This window comes from Episyrphus balteatus, chromosome 2 (genome assembly GCF_945859705.1).
Source record: "Episyrphus balteatus chromosome 2, idEpiBalt1.1, whole genome shotgun sequence".
Classification (NCBI taxonomy): domain Eukaryota; kingdom Metazoa; phylum Arthropoda; class Insecta; order Diptera; family Syrphidae; genus Episyrphus; species Episyrphus balteatus.
The window spans coordinates 49,877,415-49,897,276 of record NC_079135.1 but is presented as its reverse complement, the minus strand read 5'-3'; the positions used below and the strand labels follow the sequence as shown (position 1 = coordinate 49,897,276).

The window sequence follows — 19,862 nt, the reverse complement described above, 5'->3', positions numbered from 1 at the left end:
ATGCAGTAGAGGGTTGAGCGACTTTTTCGCTTAACTGTTTGATATTCAAATCCTGTTTATCAATTCTTTGAAGAATGAGTTGTAGCATTTCTTTTATGGAAGTCTCTCATTCTTCCGCACATTTTTTAGAATCTGAGAATAGGCTTTATTTTCATCGCTTTTACTTTGAACAGCTTTTTTAGGAGGTTCATTCTTATGTCGAATTCCTTTCAATTTTTTGAATCGCCTCAAAAAAATCGAATTTTTGGTGTTAAAACAGACCGAATTCTTTTTGCGATTGTATGTGTGTCATTTGACAACAATTTTTACACGAACGTCAAGCTGAAACCAAAACAATTTCTGCAAAATAAAACCAGAGATTTCTTTGATCAATAATTTTGTTTATTTTCTTCGGTAATATAATCAGAATCAAAGGGAAATTGCAGTTATTATTCAGATCTGAGTGAAGATGAAGTAGAAGGCTATTATTTTGGCCGTATGCTGTGGTTTTACAGAGAAAAAATTTTCTGACGACAATTACGAGAAGAAAAGTCACAGTAATTTGACTTTTTCACAAGGACTATGCCAGGAAAAATATATTTTGATCGCACATTGTTTTTTTTATTTATTTCATATTTTCATATTCCGCAATAAAAATACGATATTCAATTAAAATTTACTCTTTATTTGAAGTTGGTGTTCTCAAATAAACAAACAACACGAAGAAAACTTTCATCTTGACGTTTGAGAAATGTCAAATGTTCCAAGTGTGTCTGCAAATCCGTGTAAATCTCTCAAAAAAGAGGGATTAAAAAAAATTCGAATTCTGCTTCGTTTGAGGCGAATTTTTTTTCTATGGAACATGATTTTCAGAAAAAATTCGCTTCGAGATCGCCGAAAATTTGATTTTTGCATTGAAAGGAATTCGACATTATAGACCGAGAGCCGGCAGCATATTTTGGCAGTTTTGATATAACCGAAATTCGAGTGTGCACATATCTAGATATGCACCACAGTATCTCAACGGAAAAAGTCTGGCAGTGATCTTTTTCAGCTTTCCCTTGCCAGACGCATCCAAAGTGCAGCAAAAAATCAACTTTTGGCGTTTTGGTATAACCGAATAAATGATACACCAAAAAATCATAAAAAATCCCCTGATTTCGAAACTGTGGGTACCGCAAGTTTCTTTTTCAGCTTTCCCCCCGCCAGACCGCTTTAAAGCATTTTTAAGTGCATTTTTCTAATAAAAAACCTAATTACTTATTTTCTGTTAGGTATAACCGTATGATGGTAACAAATTAATATTCTATGTCTATTCCAGGTCCAGAAAATATAATTTTTAGCCAGCTATTTTTCAGCCTTCCCTCTGCCAGACGCATCCAAAGTGCAGTCAAAAATCAACTTTTGGCGTTTTGCTAGGTATTAACCGAATAAATGATACACCAAAAAATCATAAAAAATCCCCTGATTTCAAAAATGTCGGTACCAGAAGTTTTTTTTCAGCTTTCGGCCCGCCAGACCGCTTTGAAGCATTTTGAAATGCATTTTTCTAAAAAAAACCTAATAGCTTATTTTCTGTTGGGTTTAACCGTGTGATGGTAACAAATTAAAATTCTATGTCCATTCCTGGTTTAGAAAATATAAGTTTAAGCCAGATATTTTTCAGCCTTCCCTCTGCCAGACGCCCTTAAAGGTTTCCCAAACAGGTTTTTCCATACAAAAAACACCTAGTTTCTGTTTTTTTCTTATAAAATTGAAATAATATTTTTTTGTTTAGAGTAACCATATGATGGCCAAATATTAACTTTCTCTGAATTTTCCTGATTTAGAAAATGTAAGTTTAAGCCAGTTTTGTTTCAGCCTACCCTCTGCAAGACGCCCTAAAAGGTATCTCAATAGTACGGGAAAGTTAGATTTTGCTATATGGGGGTCTGGGAAAAAATCCGAAATGCATTTTGACTTCAGGGATCGAAAGAGCATAAACCGAGGGATCGTAAGAGTCTAAAACCACATTTTGTACAACGGTACCAAGAGTCATTTTGTTTGTCCCTATACAAAAAATTGCAATTTTTTTGAAGTTTTTTGCCTACAGATCGAAAACGGTCTGTCAATATGACAAAAATAAGAAAATCACTTTTTGACGTGTTTAAAAAAAAAAACACCCTAACTTTTAAACCAAAGGGATATTCGAAAAATGTTATTTAACATAATATATTGTAGAAAATTAAATTATTTCAAGTTTTTCATACATTGTTTTTCTGTAGGTTAACGTGAGTTATGCGAAAAACTAAAATTTTTATAAAAAAAAAATGGCGGCTAAATGACTCTTGATGCGATTGTACAAAATGTGGTTTAAGACTCGTGTCTTTATGCCTTTCGATCCCTGAAGTCAAAATGCATTTCGGATTTTTTCCCAGACCCCCATATAGCAAAATCTAACTTTCCCGTACTATTGAGATACCTTTTAGGGCGTCTTGCAGAGGGTAGGCTGAAACAAAACTGGCTTAAACTTACATTTTCTAAATCAGGAAAATTCAGAGAAAGTTAATATTTGGCCATCATATGGTTACTCTAAACAAAAAAATATTATTTCAATTTTATAAGAAAAAAACAGAAACTAGGTGTTTTTTGTATGGAAAAACCTGTTTGGGAAACCTTTAAGGGCGTCTGGCAGAGGGAAGGCTGAAAAATATCTGGCTTAAACTTATATTTTCTAAACCAGGAATGGACATAGAATTTTAATTTGTTACCATCACACGGTTAAACCCAACAGAAAATAAGCTATTAGGTTTTTTTTAGAAAAATGCATTTCAAAATGCTTCAAAGCGGTCTGGCGGGCCGAAAGCTGAAAAAAAACTTCTGGTACCGACATTTTTGAAATCAGGGGATTTTTTATGATTTTTTGGTGTATCATTTATTCGGTTAATACCTAGCAAAACGCCAAAAGTTGATTTTTGACTGCACTTTGGATGCGTCTGGCAGAGGGAAGGCTGAAAAATAGCTGGCTAAAAATTATATTTTCTGGACCTGGAATAGACATAGAATATTAATTTGTTACCATCATACGGTTATACCTAACAGAAAATAAGTAATTAGGTTTTTTATTAGAAAAATGCACTTAAAAATGCTTTAAAGCGGTCTGGCGGGGGGAAAGCTGAAAAAGAAACTTGCGGTACCCACAGTTTCGAAATCAGGGGATTTTTTATGATTTTTTGGTGTATCATTTATTCGGTTATACCAAAACGCCAAAAGTTGATTTTTTGCTGCACTTTGGATGCGTCTGGCAAGGGAAAGCTGAACAAGATCACTGCCAGACTTTTTCCGTTGAGATACTGTGGTGCATATCTAGATATGTGCACACTCGAATTTCGGTTATATCAAAACTGCCAAAATATGCTGCCGGCTCTTAGACTATTAGTATTGTTTTCAGCAGTTAAATCGATATTTACTGTGTTTCTGGGTTTTTTCTCTAGCAGATGTATTTTTGCTTCTGAACTCTTGGAATTTTTTGGCAACTGGGCAGCCTCTATAGCTTGCCGGGTGATTACCCTGGCAGTTCACACATTTTGCTTTCTGATCTTTGCTCATCGGACAATTTTTAGTTGCATGTTTTCCTTCGCATTTTACACAAGCAAACTCGCGGTTGCAGTATTTTTGGGTATGACCAAAAGCTTGGCAACGTTTGCACTGCGGAACAACTTTAGATTTTCGGAGTGGTTACGGATAATTGTATGAAAAAAATTCCAAACTGGAATAGCAAAATTCAGCTGTGGAAATTTTTGATGTTTGACGCGCAACAAAATGTATAGTGTGCCCTGGCCCTTGCATTTTTTTCAATCTGGCAACGCTTATTTCACAGAAGAAAAAAGGAACGGTAATTTTTGACGTTTATTATTTTTGTTTTTTTTTTTTTTTTTGTGTTTCCAGACTCCTGGGTGAGCACAAAATATAAACAAGAAATTTTATATATTTTAATTTATTAATAATTTAATACAATTTTAAGGTAAAACAAATAAATATTCATTATAATTTTTATATAAAGTGAATCTCTATGGTATTGTGAATGAAATAATGTAAAAAAAAATATGTTGCTTGATTTCTTTGGTACCCATTAACAGGAGTCTTATCTAAAATAGACTTTTTACTTCATTTTCTTGGAAAATGTTATCAAATAACCCAAAGAGAAACCGGTAAATTTAAGATACTTTCAACTAGATTCGCCGACTTTTCACTTTTTCAAATCAACCCATTGACATTCTTCCCAACTGTGTATTTTAATATCCGTTCACCTTCAAATACTGTTAAGTGAGTGAATTAACAAGACCGCTCGTATACTAACATGGGTCAAAAGTGGCTGCAGCTTTTAGTATTGTCAAAACTTAAATGATCAAAAAACCTACAAAAGTAACCTGCTGCGGAGGTAAAAGTTGAAATTTCAACAACTTGTAATGGAACTTACCTCTTGACCATTGTATTCAAGGGTTATAGCAGCATATTTTTTAATCTCTTTGCCTGTTATTGAACGGTTTCTTTTACTTTTAATAGCGTCAAACTGTAGTTTAAATAAAATCGGAAAAACATACATACTTATTCCTATGCAAACATTTTTTTCTTCAAATAATTTCTTGAAAAAAGATACATATAAGATAATCGAGGTATCCGTCGCAGTGGAAAATTGTCCGATTTCATACGAATCATGCTTTGGAGTGTGCTTCCGACAGGTAAAAACTCTGACTCGTATGAAATCGGACAAATTTCCGCTTAGATTCTTAACAACAACCCAAAGTATATGCAAAACTACGAATTCAGGAAAAAGTCTCAAATAATATGCTGCGCCCCTTTGAACTTATCGAGTTCAAAGGCGAATTTAATTTCAAATCAAAGCTAATAGTGTCAACTTTTGAAAATCAGAGGTCTTCCAAGTCAGAAATTGGAACTTAGGTCCATGCAGCCCGTTTTACGGTTAGGAGCTTTTTTCACTTCTAACGTTCCCACAGACTTAGGGGTGAAGTGCCAAGCTTCGATCCCCCTTCGATCGATCTCTTAATTTTGAAAGAAGATGTTATTACCTTTATTTTGACATCACTGATTCTTTAATTTCTATGTTAATAACATTTGCAGCAAACCTTTTTCTAATTTTTCCTTGTATTTTGATGATTTTAAAAATACTTTGTATGGATACAAAAAAAATTATCAACAAATGGCTTAAAAAACTTTTATGCCAGGAAGGATCTTTGATTTAATACCAACAAAACTGTTTAACTCGTCGACGAACACCACCAAAAACAGAACTTTAGCCAAAAACTCATGTTTAGCGCTTCTAACCTTAAAACGGGCTTTATGACAAAACTGCCAGGCCTTCACCCATAAGACCTCTGAATTTTAATAGCTGACAATATTACCTTTAATTTGACATTAATATCGTCTTTTAGCTCTATGCACTTTAACACGCACAATGCACTTTAAAACGCCAATCGTGCCAGGATGCGGACGAGAAGACCTGTGGTTTTCGTTACTACTAATAGCCCCCCTTCTTTTCCAATTTTAAATTTTCTTCAGCTCAATGAGTTGAGCGTTTCTGCAGTGACCACCCGGTCTAAAGTATTTTTTGCTGATATCAATAAATTGCGCGGGAAACTTTTGAGGTTCACTTACTTGTTTGGAAGGGAAACATTACCAGGAACTTTTTTTATTCACGATAACCCACAATATATCACTTAAGCGAAACTATAAGCTATAAGAGCAATAGTGGCGTAAGCCCTAAAATTCAGTTTTGGGCTACGAGGTTGAAGAAACAGGGTTTTTTTAAACAACACTTTTTTGAGTGCCATCTAGTTTTGAGTGTAGCTAGCTGCAAAAATCTAATTTTGTGTTAAAACAGATATATTAAGAAATCCATTTTTATGAAAAACTCATTTTTGAAAAAAGTGGTTTACTGTTCTCATAGCCTCATATTTGAAGTACTAATCGCACAGGTCCACAACAGACAATGGTTCCGATTTCTATAACATTCTTAGAAATTTCTTTTTTTTTTCCACAAAATATTCATTATTCTTTTATTACTCCAAATTTTGTATAAATTCATTGCAGAAATATCAGATTCAACTAAAAAATGGAATCACCCTTTGATTCAGACGATGATTCTCATTATAACGACCTGCTCCTTGATCTCTCCGCTATAACTCGTCGCACTTTGGAAAATCTAACTATTGCAGCTGTTTTATGTCCTTTCGAGACTGCTCAGGTCCAAAAGCTTGAAAAGGAGTTGAATCAGCTTAAGGAACAAAGAAAAAATCTAGAAGAAGAATTGAACAACACAAAACGTAAACGATGGTGCAGCTGGTGTCTGCTAGAAGCCGTCTTTCAAAGTGATAATGAAAGATTTTATTGTTGTTCGCGGTGCGAGCAGTTAGATATTTTACTATCAAAAAATATCTAAGAAATTAAATAATATTTTACTGTTACAAGTTGAACATTTTATCAAAAAAAAAAAAAAAATCTATTGTGTTTAAAAGAAGTCAACATTTTTGTAATAAAAATCAAATAAATAAAAAAAATTATGTTTTCATTTAAATACTAAATTTTATTGTTTATTTTAAAATCGTCTTCCTCCTCGTCCACCGCCTCGACCACGACCACCAAAGCCACCTCCACCAAAACCGCCACCACCACCACCACCAAATCGTCCACCGCCACCTCCATAACCACCACCACCTCCACTTCCAAATCGACCACCTCCTCCGAATCCACCACCATTTCCAAAACCACTGCTTCCATAACGTCCACCACCACCACCGCCGCCGCCACTGCCTCCAAAACCACCACCACCACCGCCGCCCCCGAATCCACCACCACTACCTCCATTTCCACCATCCATGCGTCTCATTTTATTTGGTGGCCCACCGCCTCCGGGCCTGCTTTGGAATGGTAAAACACCAGATTCTCGAGTCAACTGGAAATCACCAGCATCCATTACGCACAGATCTTTAATCACCTGCACTAATCTAGCATTGGCATCATCCATTTTCAAAACATCCTCTGGATTATTGCAGGCAATAGTAACCAGCTCCTCGATGGCGGGTTTCAAAGCAGCTATAGTAGCTGCAATTTTTGGATCCATTTCAAAGTTCAACCAATTGTCAAGTCGCACTATATTATCCTTAACCCAATCAACTTTCCGGCAGCCAAACAAAAGTAAATGCAACGGAGCCACCATCGTCATCTGCTTACAAGAGACAGCACGTGTGCGAATCTTCTCTCCGAAGATAAAGAATGGATATGGGAAAGTCACTGCCAAATTGCTGCAGTTAACTGAAGTCTTGTGAATCAAAGCAGCCTTCGATTCAGTTGTGAGAACCTTGCGTTTCTCCTTGTGGTAGCAAACATTTGGATACAATCCGGAACACAGCAGAGCTATGGTCATATCCAAAACGGGATCATTTGAATTGGCATCAACTTTTCCGGTTATCATAGACTCTTCGGGGAATCCAGCCTGCTGAAGCAGATCCAAAAGTTGATTCCTGGCATCAGCCATTACTCGCATAGTTGAGAGTTGCAAGCCTTTCCATTCGCAGAAACGTATCTCTTCATCTTCGCCCTTGTGTCGAGCATTTTCCCACATCTGGGTGGCTACAACCATAGCCACATGATCGGAGCATTTTTTGCCACCCAAAGCCTTTTGATGATTAGCCAAACGTCGTTGACCCATATCAAGAGCAAATACTTCGGAAAACGTACTTGAGTAAGCTGCCATACCCGAGAGAATGTCTCCACAATTAAATATCGTACCCAAAATCATCATCTTGCCCAGACGTGGCTCGATTGGAAGACGAGCGAGAATCTTACCAAGAGGAGTCAATTCATCGGATGGATCCAAACATTTCATGTCACGCAGAAGAACTTCGGCTTCAATTACAGCATCGAGTGGTGGTGGTTCGATAGCTTTGGACAAGAACTGATGAATTGAACCCAAGCGCAATAATTTTATGGTCAAGGCCATTTCGTGAAGTGGTGTTCGGAACATTTCTGGAGTAAGATGTTCTTCAAGAGCATCGAAGCGAGCTTTCGAACAAAGGGTGAAACAGAATCCAGGACGTACACGACCAGCACGCCCTTTACGCTGCTCCAAGTTGGTTCTACTGGCCCAGACTGTTGCGTAACTTGTGAGATTGTTGTGGGAAGTAAACATCTTCATGCGGGCTTTGCAAATATCAATGACGAACACGATGTCATCAATGGTAATTGAGGTTTCAGCAATGTTGGTAGAAAGAATAATCTAAATGAAATAAGAAAATTCAAATCAAGAATCAAAGATAGAAATACTCTTAGCTCTCACCTTTGTAACTCCATTGGGAACAGGTTCAAAAACCTTTCGCTGATCTTCTCGGGGAATCTGGGAATGGCATGGCAAAATCCTATAATCCTGTCCACCAAAGTTAGAACTGTTTTGCAAGAACTTCATCAAAGCGAAAATTAAATTCCAACCAGGCAAGAAAACAAGAATTGCCCCAGGAACATTCTTGCTCTTAATATGAATCAATAGTGATTCAATCAATTCAAAACTACACTCAGATTCCGAGATTAAACTCATTGAATTACGAGTTTGTTGCGAGTATTTGGGATCATTGATGACTTTGTTCAAATTTTGGAACTCTGGTGACTCGGCATTTTCCGCAGCAACGGCTGTTTCGTCGTCATCCTTTTCTTTGCGATTCTTTCGATTTTCTGGAGTTGGTACAAATTTAGTCATCTCAATGCAATCCTCAAGGAAGAATTGTTGAACGGGATAAGCTCTACCGGGAACTTCAATAACTGGGCAACCACCATAATAATTGGAGAACATTGTTGTGTCGATTGTGGCTGACATAAGAATCACTCGCAGATCGGGATATGTATGGATCATGTCACGAAGGATGACCAACAGGAAATCACTGTTCACATCACGTTCGTGAATTTCATCGACAATGATGTGGGAAATACCACGGAGACCTGCTTCCAGTTTACGCAGCAAAACACCAACTGTACAGAAGAGAATAGCTCCGTAGGGGCGAGGCATAGCTGATTCGAATCGAACAGAGTAACCGACGCTCTCGCCAAGATTTTCGCAACGTTCATTCGCCACACGCTCAGCAACAGAGATAGCCGATATACGACGTGGTTGGGTGACATAGATGTTGCACCAGGCTCCTTGACCAGAACTTATGTAGTCCTCCAAAATGTACTGAGCAATTTGTGTGGTTTTACCGCAACCAGTGTTACCGCGAATGATAACCACTGGACAATCATTGATTGCTGTCATGATTTCACTTCGCATTGCAGATATTGGAAGTTTTTCACGGAACTCGATGAATTTCTGAAATAGAAAAAGGAAAAATTAATGGTAAAAATCGATTTAGTCTTTTAACTAGAAGTCAGATATAAAAAAAAACATTATATGCAGATGCCACAAATTGAATTCTCTTATTCATTGTTGGCCTTTGCATGGGACTACTTAAATTTGTGGATCTAATTCACCATAATTATCAGATAATTTTAAATTAACTAACTAATTCAAATTAATACTCCAAAAAAATTAATACTCATAAAAAAATCAAAGATTCTATAAAATTCATAAGGTTACTTTCTGTCATAGTTTATTAATTCTCTTTTACTATTTTGTATGCACACGTGAAATTGACAGATGGCTAGCAAAAAGTAAGCTTTTAAGTTTTGAAATTAAATGTTAAGGTTACAAAATTCTGCAAAACTGGGGCTCCAACATATGAATGAAAATAATGGAAAGGTTATACCAAAATATGGAATATGGTAGCATAGACTGTACCAAATATTGCTATGTTTTATGATGGTGTTTCCAACAGACCTACCTACTTTCAGCTTGCTGGGAATTTATGTAACCTCACCCCCTTATTTTAGTCTAATTTGACCGGACTATAAGTCCTAATTTTGTTTTTAAAATTCAATGTTTTTTTTTTGTTTTTAAACAAAAATAGACCAAAAATAAGAAACCATTATATTTTTTGTTTTTCCGTAGCTAGAATATTTGGTAAATTAATTTATAAAACATTTACCTTTCGTTTACTTTTTTTTAAATATTCACACAGTATTGGATTAACCCCGAATTGATCAGTTTTTTCCGTTAATAATACCTGAAAACTGACCTGAGAATTTTTCTTACTATGTTTGGGGCTCCCGCCGCCGCCCATGGATTTTAGCTGTAAGGGAACTGTTTCAATACAACATGGATCGATTTCTATCGCTGTTCAAGCTTTTATATGCAATATATTTAAGCAGTTTTTATATGTGGCCCTATTCTGCTAATCGATTCACGTGAATCGAAGGATTCCCTTCCTTTATAACAAGAAATTGGTTTTGAAAAACTTCTAATTTTCGGCAGCAAAGTGTTGTTTCTGCCTGTCTTAGATATTCTAAAGAAAAAATATTGTCTTAGTTTAATTTTAACCGCCTTTTAAACGCTTCTTATTTTTGAGTTTCACGTGAATCGAATAGCAGAATAGGGCCGATCATTATTGTTCAACTGCCACTTCTTAAGTATATCGGGTCAGCTTGATTGTATCAAGAACTTTAATCGTTGGTTGTGATTTACGGTGTGAAATTTTACTAAGCAATTTTAAATTTACAATATAAAACGGCTTACATTAATATGAGATATTTCAGGTATACACTTCCAACCGTTCGTGATTAAAAAGTTTCAAAATTTCAAAAACAATGATTCATTTCCTATAGCTATTACCATTGAATAATTACAAATAGAAGTGGACACCCAGGGAAACTTCCGCTGTTTTATCACTGTCTCTAGTATCGTGCGTTGAATTAAAAAAAATTAAGAAAAGCAAATCAAACAATCCAAAAGCAAATCCAACAATCCAGCAACCCAAAATCAAATCCTAAATAGCTTATATAGATAAAAGTTTTCCTATTTCAAAAAGTGGAGATAGCCTAGACCTAGAGGATAAGGTGAATGTCTGTTAAGTTTACCTGCCTAGGTTCCAATCTGAAGGGAAATTGAGATTGTTTCTTTTTTTTTACATTAATTACTAGAATAAAAATTAATTAAATTTGTCAAAAAAAATCTCCGGTATTCAAACTTAGGCCAGTAGGAGTAAGAGGCATCGACCTTGTTCGCTACACTAATATGACTTTTCAATATACGAAAACTTATATCAATAGCTGTGTTTTATTTTCCTCGTGATCCAGATCAGATCAAAACAAAATCCTACTTTTGTTGTAAAGCTAATAAAAACAATGACCTGATCTGGATCACGAGGAAAATAAAACACAGCTAATATAAGCTCTTTGAAATAAATAATAACAATTATTAATTTTTTTATGAAGGTTTAAAAAAATAATTAGTTTAGACGCAACTCAAAATACATGATAGTTGAGGCGCAACCCTATGTAGTTCATCTATCTTCAGATACTCTCCTATAGTTGCAGAGTAATTTGCGGTGTCACTTCTATTTGTAATTATTCAATGCTATTACCACCCCCTTCAAGTGATCATTAAAATGAATGATGTCAACGACCTTATATTTATTTTATTAGCAGTCGACAACTTTCTCACACTAATGTACATATGTACATACATACAGCTGCGGTCAAAAAAATAGCAGTGCATAGAAAAATATTTTAAGTAAAACATAAAACATAAAAAGAGTTTCGATGATGGATTTCTTTTTTAGTAAAACTATTTCAGATACATTCTAGATTAATTTTTAGTATGAATGAAATTTAATTTATTTCTAATAGCTAAGCAATAATCCAAAAACCAAATAAACCTAAAAATTAAGCGGTCAAAATAATAGCAGTGATTTTCTTTTTCTAGTAAATTTTAATAAAACAAAGGCACAAAAAGTTCAAATAAACGGTATTTTACTTGGCAAAAGCTAGCATTTGCTCTCTTGAATTTTATTTTTAATTAAAGCTTCACAACAACCTTTTATGGGGTCGACAAGTCGCTGAGATGTATGAGGTGTTTTAGCTCACCAAACCTGCTCAACAACGGTCCATAACTGCCGTTATGTTTGGGTTTTGCTTTATAAACTTCTTCTTTTATATCCTCGCAATGATTCTAGAAAAGATCGAGGTCCAAAGACTAAGCAGTCCACTCCATAAGCTAAATCTTAATGTTTTGAAACCATTGTTTGGCTGCTTTCCTGAAGTATTTTGGGTTATTATCTTGTTGGAAGACCCATTTAAGCGGTATTTTGAAGTCGACGTATGGCAGCGTACTGTTTTACAAGATATCCAGGTGCTAATGCTGGTTTATTTTAGTTTTAATCTAATATAATAGACCAAGTCCATAGTAGTACAAGTTCCCCCAAACCATTGTACTGGATCCTCCGTGTTTAATAGTTTTTCTGCTATACCTAGGGTTATATTTCGTGTTCGGTAGTTCTACTGAGACCCTTTGCCACCATACAGAATCAATTTGCTCTAATCAGTCCAGAGAATATTCCAGGATCCAGTATAAGAATTTGGAGAAACTTGTCCTACTATGGACTTGGTCTATTATATTAGATTAAAACTAAAATAAACCAGCATTAGTACCTGGATATCTTGTAAAACAGTACGCTGCCATACGTCGACTTCAAAATACCGCTTAAATGGGTCTTCCAACAAGATCATAACCCAAAATACTTCAGGAAAACAGCCAAACAATGGTTTCAAAACATTAAGATTTAGCTTATGGAGTGGACTGCTTAGTCTTTGGACCTCGATCTTTTCTAGAATCATTGCGAGGATATAAAAGAAGAAGTTTATAAAGCAAAACCCAAACATAACGGCAGTTATGGACCGTTGTTGAGCAGGTTTGGTGAGCTAAAACACCTCATAGATCTCAGCGACTTGTCGACCCCATAAAAGGTTGTTGTGAAGCTTTAATTAAAAATAAAGGTCAAGAGAGCAAATGCTAGCTTTTGCCAAGTAAAATACCGTTTATTTGAACTTTTTGTGCCTTTGTTTTATTAAAATTTACTAGAAAAAGAAAATCACTGCTATTATTTTGACCGCTTAATTTTTAGGTTTATTTCGTTTTTGGATTATTGCTTAGCTATTAGAAATAAATTAAATTTCATTCATACTAAAAATTAATCTAGAATGTATCTGAAATAGTTTTACTAAAAAAGAAATCCATCATCGAAACTCTTTTTATGTTTTATGTTTTACTTAAAATATTTTTCGATGCACTGCTATTTTTTTGACCGCCACTGTATGTATATGTGCCCTTAACCCTTAACTATAGTGGTGGGTCCAGGGGACCCACATCAACTTTTAAAAAGTTAATAAAAACCGTTGAAAATGAATTTTCTCTTTTTTTTTTTTATTTTTTTATTTTTTTTTAAATTGTTATCTTTTGATGCTTAAAAACAAAATTTATAAAAAAATTCAATTTTGTATTTTATTTTATCATTTCAAAACACCACAAATTTTCACCACTATAGTTAAGGGTTAATTATGAAAGTTGACTAGTCATCCCTAAAAAAACGATTAAATCTAGAATAAAAATAATTATTATTTAAGCGGTAAAGTTTTTTATTGCTACTTTAGTGATTTCAAAAAAGAATACAATTAAATCGTTTTAAGAAAATTATTAAGTAAGTTTTTCTTTAACCAATGCAAAAAGTGACTTAGTCCACTTTCATAATCATGGGCACATATGTATACCAGAATTTTCTATACCGTTTAAACTTTTAATTATAATATTCTTTTAAACACTCTCAGTGTTAATTGAGTCACCGAGATCTGTTGCTTCCGTCCCTTATTCCAACAAATCTATTATAAACTTTTAAAGCGCCACATCTGGAATGTTGTATTTTTAACGAAATCTTTCTTTGAAAAATACTTTTGATCCCCAAATGCTTTTGAAACAAGAAATAAACAAACAGCTTAAAATATACCTTACCTGAAATTCAGGATTGTTCATTCGCTTTTCCTTAGATGTAGCCTCCAAGTCACTGCAAAGCTCATCCAAACTTGCATTTGCCAAGTATCCTTCATCGATGTTACAGGCGTTCCAAGCATTCCAGTTTGGCTGTGGTGGAGCCCATGGAATAACTGCACCTTGAATTTGGGAATCATTCACCTTTCTTTGAGTTTCACTCTTCACGCCAACCTGCGAAAAATAAAGTACCTCAGTCTTTTCTCTCATGCAGTAGCTTCCTTCGATCTTACCAATAAATTAATTGGAGTGTTCTCATCAGGACACCCTGATGGACTGGCAATTGGCAAACCCAATTCCTTAACTACATTCTCTACCTCAGCAATAAGGTCTGGATTAACGTTAATTTGATATGGTTTCAACTCCTCATCATCCTTGCGTTGCTTCAAAGTTCCCGAAAAAGACTCAATTACACCCAAATGGTACAACTGACGGACAAGTGACAAAGCACACGATTTACTTGCCGACTGTTTGTTCGATCCGGTTTCGCGTGAAGTTATGTTACGTTTTAGTTCGCGAACATAGATGTGCATTTCAGCCATGAAACTCCTGTCAATATGGGCAAAAATGTATGTTTAGAATTGTGAAGAAAATGTATTTGATGTCTTTCCAAGTTATTGACAATTTTTTGTGCAAAAAACACTCACTACTTCACAAAAACTCACCTGATTCAAATGGCTATCCAATTATTAAATCTCGATTCACTGCGAAAGTTTAAGCTGATTTACGGCTGTATAGCATACCCTGCAGGTATAGAAAACCTTTTGTTTGGTTTTGTGTAAAAATCATAACGCTTGCTAGATTTGCGTCTTGAGTTTTACACAGAAAAACCTTGAAATTTCATTCCACAGTGAATCGAGATCTATTTTACAGCCGATAGTCTTTGGCCCGCAAATAAATAACTCAGTACTTTTTCAAGATCTGGCCAAGAATTTTTATTCATCCTTTTTTTGGCAATATCTAGAATGTACTCAGTTTTTTATTCATACGGGCCTTGTCTTTTAATTATATTTTCATACATTTTGTCCCATTTGCTGATACAAAGCTTTAGCATTCAAGTTGAATCTAAACGTTTATGCTCTATTGTTTTGTTAAACTTCATGGTGTCCTTGAAAATAAAATTCCCTGGCTTTCCCTGATCAATTTCAAATTTTTCTCTACCTCAACGGACTTCTTATTTCTATTTTGGAGGCAACAGTAATAACTAATTTGCGGCATTCTAGTTTAAACTTTAAAATTTCTTTTTCTTCTGTAATGAACTTATTGGCCTTGAAACTATTCTCAATTTTTTTTTTTTACTTCCAATAAATTGGAATCATCAGATAGATCAATCGTTAACAACGACCAAAAGTATATGCAAAACTACGAATAATTCAGGAAAAAGTCTGCGCCCCTTTGAACTTAACGAATTAAAAGCCGAATTTAATTTCAAACTAAAGCTAATAATGTCTCCTTTTGGAAACCAGAAGTCTTCTAATTCAGAAATTGGAGGTTAGGTCATGCAGCCTGTTTTAAGGTTAGGAGCGTTTTTCACTCTAACGTTCCCCCATGGTGCGGGTTCAAACGTCAAGATTTGATCCGACGGACCTCTTAATTTTGAAAAAAATATGTTATTACCCTTATTTTGACATCACTGAATCTTTATTTCCTATATTAACAACATTTGCATCGCACCCTTTGCCTAATCTTCCCTTATATTTTAATATTTTTAAAAATACTTTTTATGGATAAAAAAAAACTATCAAAAAATGGCTTAAAAAACTTTTATGCCAGGAAAGTGCTAAGTTTTACCTTTGATTTGATACTAACAAAAATCCTTAGATCGTCCACTAACACCACCAAAAACAGGACTTTAGCCAAAAACTCTTGTTTAGGGCTTTTTGCAAAGGTATTTCAATTCAACTTCATATCAATTGTAAAAATGAAGGTCAATAACCCAAAATTGAAATTGAATTGAATTCATCGAAGCAAATAACATTTTCTTTAGATTTATTTACAGTAAGTAATATCCGATGCCGTGGTTGACGACATAATTTACATTTTTTCTTAACGAATATTTAAAGAATGATACAAAAAAGTAGATAGCTCACTGAGCGAGCTAGTAGACCTTATCCTGAAAAGAAGAATCATAAACTCAATTCTAGGAGACTTCTCAGCAAGAAGATCTGTTAGTAGAGGTACATCACAAGGAGGAGTACTCTCCCCACTTCTATGGAACTTTGTGGTTAACGAACTACTAGTCAATCTAGAAGCAGATGGATTCAAAGTGATTGCATACGCTGACAACGTCACCATTACTGTATCAGGAAAACATTTCCATACTATAATAGAACTTACGCAAACTGCTCTCAATAAGCTCCTAAAATGGCAACAAACTGTGGATTAAGGGTAAATCCTTAAAAAAACAGAACTTGTCCTCTTCACAAAGAAATATAAAATTCCACAACTAGACCCTCCTTCTATTAATGGTGCTCCAAGTACCTTGGTCTTACTTTTGGATAGTAAATTAAACTGGAAAACCAACATACAAGAAAGATTAAGAAAAGCCACAGTCACACTCTTCTCTTGCAAGAAAGCTTTAAGGAATAAATGGGGGCTGTCCCCTAAAATAATTCACTTTCTATACACTGCGGTCATCAGACCTATTCTCACTTACGGATTCGCAGTTTGGTGGGCTGCTCTGGAAAAAGTAACATATCGCGAAAAGCTAAGCAAAGTCCAACGTTCAGCCTCCATGTTTATCAGCGGAGCTCTCCGTTCGACACCTTCCGCCGCTCTAGATATATTACTTAATCTTCCACCCGTAGATATATTCAGCAAGCAAGTGGCCGCGAGTACAGCTATTCGTCTCGAAGCCATTTCTCAATAGACCAATAACTCTATTGGCCACACAAATATTCTGAATTCATTCAGTTCAATCCACAGTCGCTCCGACTACACCACCCCACAATTGGTTTTTGGCAATAATTTTGAAGTCCACATTCCCAAATAGATCAGAATGGGACAATGCCGAGTTTCTGAGAGAAGATTCAATTTCTACACAGATGGTTCTAAAACCAATGACGGAGTAGGTGGCGGGGTTTGCTCAGAAAGACTTAATCTTAGTCTTTCCTTCCGTCTCCCTAATCACTGCAGCGTGTTCCAAGCGGAAATAATGGCGATTAAAGAGGTATTGACTTAGCTCAAAGAAAATGTGATATCTACATCGCATATCCGCATCTTCTCTGAGAGCCAAGACTGGTTTAATTAGTGAGGAATTTCCTTGTATAATCATGGTATCAAAACGGACCAATAACACTGGTTTACAGCCAAAATAAACACTCAATTGCACTATTTTTTACGTACTTTGACTTCAGGGGCTCGGAAATCACTTTAAAAAAAATTAAGATGGATACGTTTTTGAGATATGGTTCAAAAAGACCAAAAACAGAAGATTTTGAAAGTCCATATTTTATCCAATTTTAGCCGTATTCAATTTTTGTGACCATTGTGTTGAAAGATAAAGTATCTTCTTCTCCTTTCATTATCTATTAATGCTCAAAGGATAAAAGTAGACCATTTAGTAAAAACATCAAACATTTCGTTTTTTTTTCTCTTTTTTGAATAGTTTTTCTTAATGTTTTTACAATATTTTAATTTTAATATTTTTAAAAAGGATACATATTTATAGGAAATCTAATTATCTACAAAAAATTGGTTAATACAAATTTTCAAATTCGGCTTAATTTACAAGTTATAGACAAAAACTTAAAAAGTAACAGAAAAAGTCGAAAATATTGATCGTTACAAAAATAGTCATATCTTTATAATTTATAGATAGATTTTAAAAATTATCTTTTTACTTTGCCAGAATGTATACTTCACATGAAAATTTTAAACTATGAGGATTCGAAAGTTTTTGATTTTTTCTTTTAGTAGTTTTTTTTGCAAAAATTTTTTTTAAGAAATCAATTAACGTTTAACGTTTTAATACATTGCACTTAAACATCTGGAGTGACCAAGAAAAGTTGTTCTAGTGTTTGTTACATATTTACTCGGCTTTCAGGCGCTGGCTTTTCTGTTCATAGTGTAAGTCGTTTATTACTCAAGATTTAGCCCGAATACTAAGTATTCTGGAAAAAACTTTGAGAAACCATATCTCGAAAACCTATCCATAAATATATTTTTAGATACAATTTTTGAGTTTTTTGGACCCAAATCTATACGAAAAGTATAATGTGATGAGTTATTTGACCAAGCGATTACTTAATTAAAGATGTTTGATGGAATTTTCTCAAACATCTTTAGAAAAGTATAATGGCACTTGATGTCCAAAAATTTTTTATTTTTTTGTAAACTAGTGTAAGACCACTTAAGGCCCAATTTATTCACACTTCATTAAATTTAAAGTCTCCATTAAAACAGGGAAATTTTAAAATTTGTATGTGATTTGACAGATTTTGGGGGTCTTTAAATATAATGTATAGTGAATAAATTGAGCCTAAATGTCAGTCGTTTTCCTGACAGCCATTTCTACCTAATCTAAGCTAACCTACAAAAAAATACCTGCCGCTTTCCAAAATCCCTGACTTTCCAGTTTACCGGACACCATAAACTTGAATGCTTAAATTTCATATCAGCCAACGGGTCTTAACTGCTTCATTGGATATTCTCAGATGAAAATCCATTGTAGCAGCTGTTTTTTTTTTCTACTTTATATAAGAAACAAGAAGAACAAATTGTATCCATCAACATACCTCGAGTGATCTGGTCCAACAGCAGTGTATTTGTAATCAGCTTGGATCTTATTCATTTGCATGAATTGATGCAACTTGGCTTTGGCATTCTCAATCGTCCAATTACCATGAATTGCCGCATTGACATCAAGTGACTCGGCTTCCTCCATTTTGAGTTGTTGCTGGGCGCGATCAATGAAATTGAATTCACGATTTTCCATCGGCCTGTAAGCCTGTCCCAAATCCTGTGGACCCATGTTGTCGGAAAAGACTCGTCGGTTTTGTTGGTTTCCTCCACCAAAGCTATTGTCACCACCACCGCCGCCATTATCACCCCCGCCCGACTGATTACCTCCACCGCCTCCGGCACCAAGGCCAAGATCACTTGGCACCTCATTGGCGGGTATTTTTCCACTTCGAACGAGAAAGTTTATGAAATCTCGAGCTGCATTGCGCTCGGCATCTTTTTTATTCGTCGAGTTACCAGCAGCTACATAGGGAAATGGAGAAACACGAACTTCGCAGAGAAAACGCTGACGATGCTTGGGTCCTGTGAAAAAGAAATGATGAAATCGATTTTTTTTGAGAAAACGAAAAAATGCAAATTACTAACCAGTTGGACGAACATCGAATGTTGGTTCGGTTTTATTTTTAGCACACCACTCATGGAAAAATGATTTTGCATCAGTCATTATTGGTTATTTTTAATATTAAAATGCTTAATATTTTATGTAAATGCTTTATTTTATAATAGAATTTATTTTCTTGAAGAATTTTCTGGGGCGCCTCTTGAAAAGTCACCCTGCCGGCTATAAAATATTCTTCAAAGTGCGAAAAAAATGCTTGAGCAGCTAAGGGCTCGATTTATTTATAGCCGTTAGCCGAGTAATGTCAAACACTAACCCAGTAGTTACATGGGCTAGTTTAGAAGAGCAAATTGTAATGCACTCACTTTATTGAATAGGATAGCTATAGTTGAGCTCTTGGGTCAATCCAAACTCGCTCCCCAGCAAACGTAGAACTACAGAAAAAACCGGTGAAATATGTACATATAAAGCCTTAACTACATTGGCTCAAAAAGTGAAAAAGTACAAAAGTGAAAATTTTCAAACGCATTTTTGTTTTTTCGGACTGGAAAGTTAAAACAAATGACGCAGAAAGCTTATTTTTTGGTTTAAAAAACAAATTGTATACTCCTTTTCACAACAAAA

General features: G+C 35.0%; 1 protein-coding gene across 2 annotated transcripts; it reads right to left on the bottom strand.

The window, feature by feature from the left end:
* Positions 1-6,481: 6,481 nt before the first annotated feature.
* On the bottom strand, positions 6,482-19,478 carry LOC129908373 (dosage compensation regulator). Of its 2 annotated transcripts, XM_055984820.1 has the most exons (6): positions 19,265-19,478; positions 18,673-19,201; positions 14,170-14,485; positions 13,901-14,110; positions 8,315-9,331; positions 6,482-8,254 (listed from the first exon to the last, which is right to left on the bottom strand). In XM_055984820.1, the coding sequence occupies exons 1-6, from the start codon at positions 19,341-19,343 to the stop codon at positions 6,575-6,577; spliced, it is 3,831 nt and encodes a 1,276-aa protein (XP_055840795.1). In that variant the 5' UTR covers positions 19,344-19,478; the 3' UTR covers positions 6,482-6,574. The 2 variants fall into 2 exon arrangements, with proteins under 2 accessions (XP_055840795.1, XP_055840796.1); XM_055984821.1 differs by lacking the exons at positions 18,673-19,201; positions 19,265-19,478 and adding an exon at positions 14,602-14,686.
* Positions 19,479-19,862: the final 384 nt, after the last annotated feature.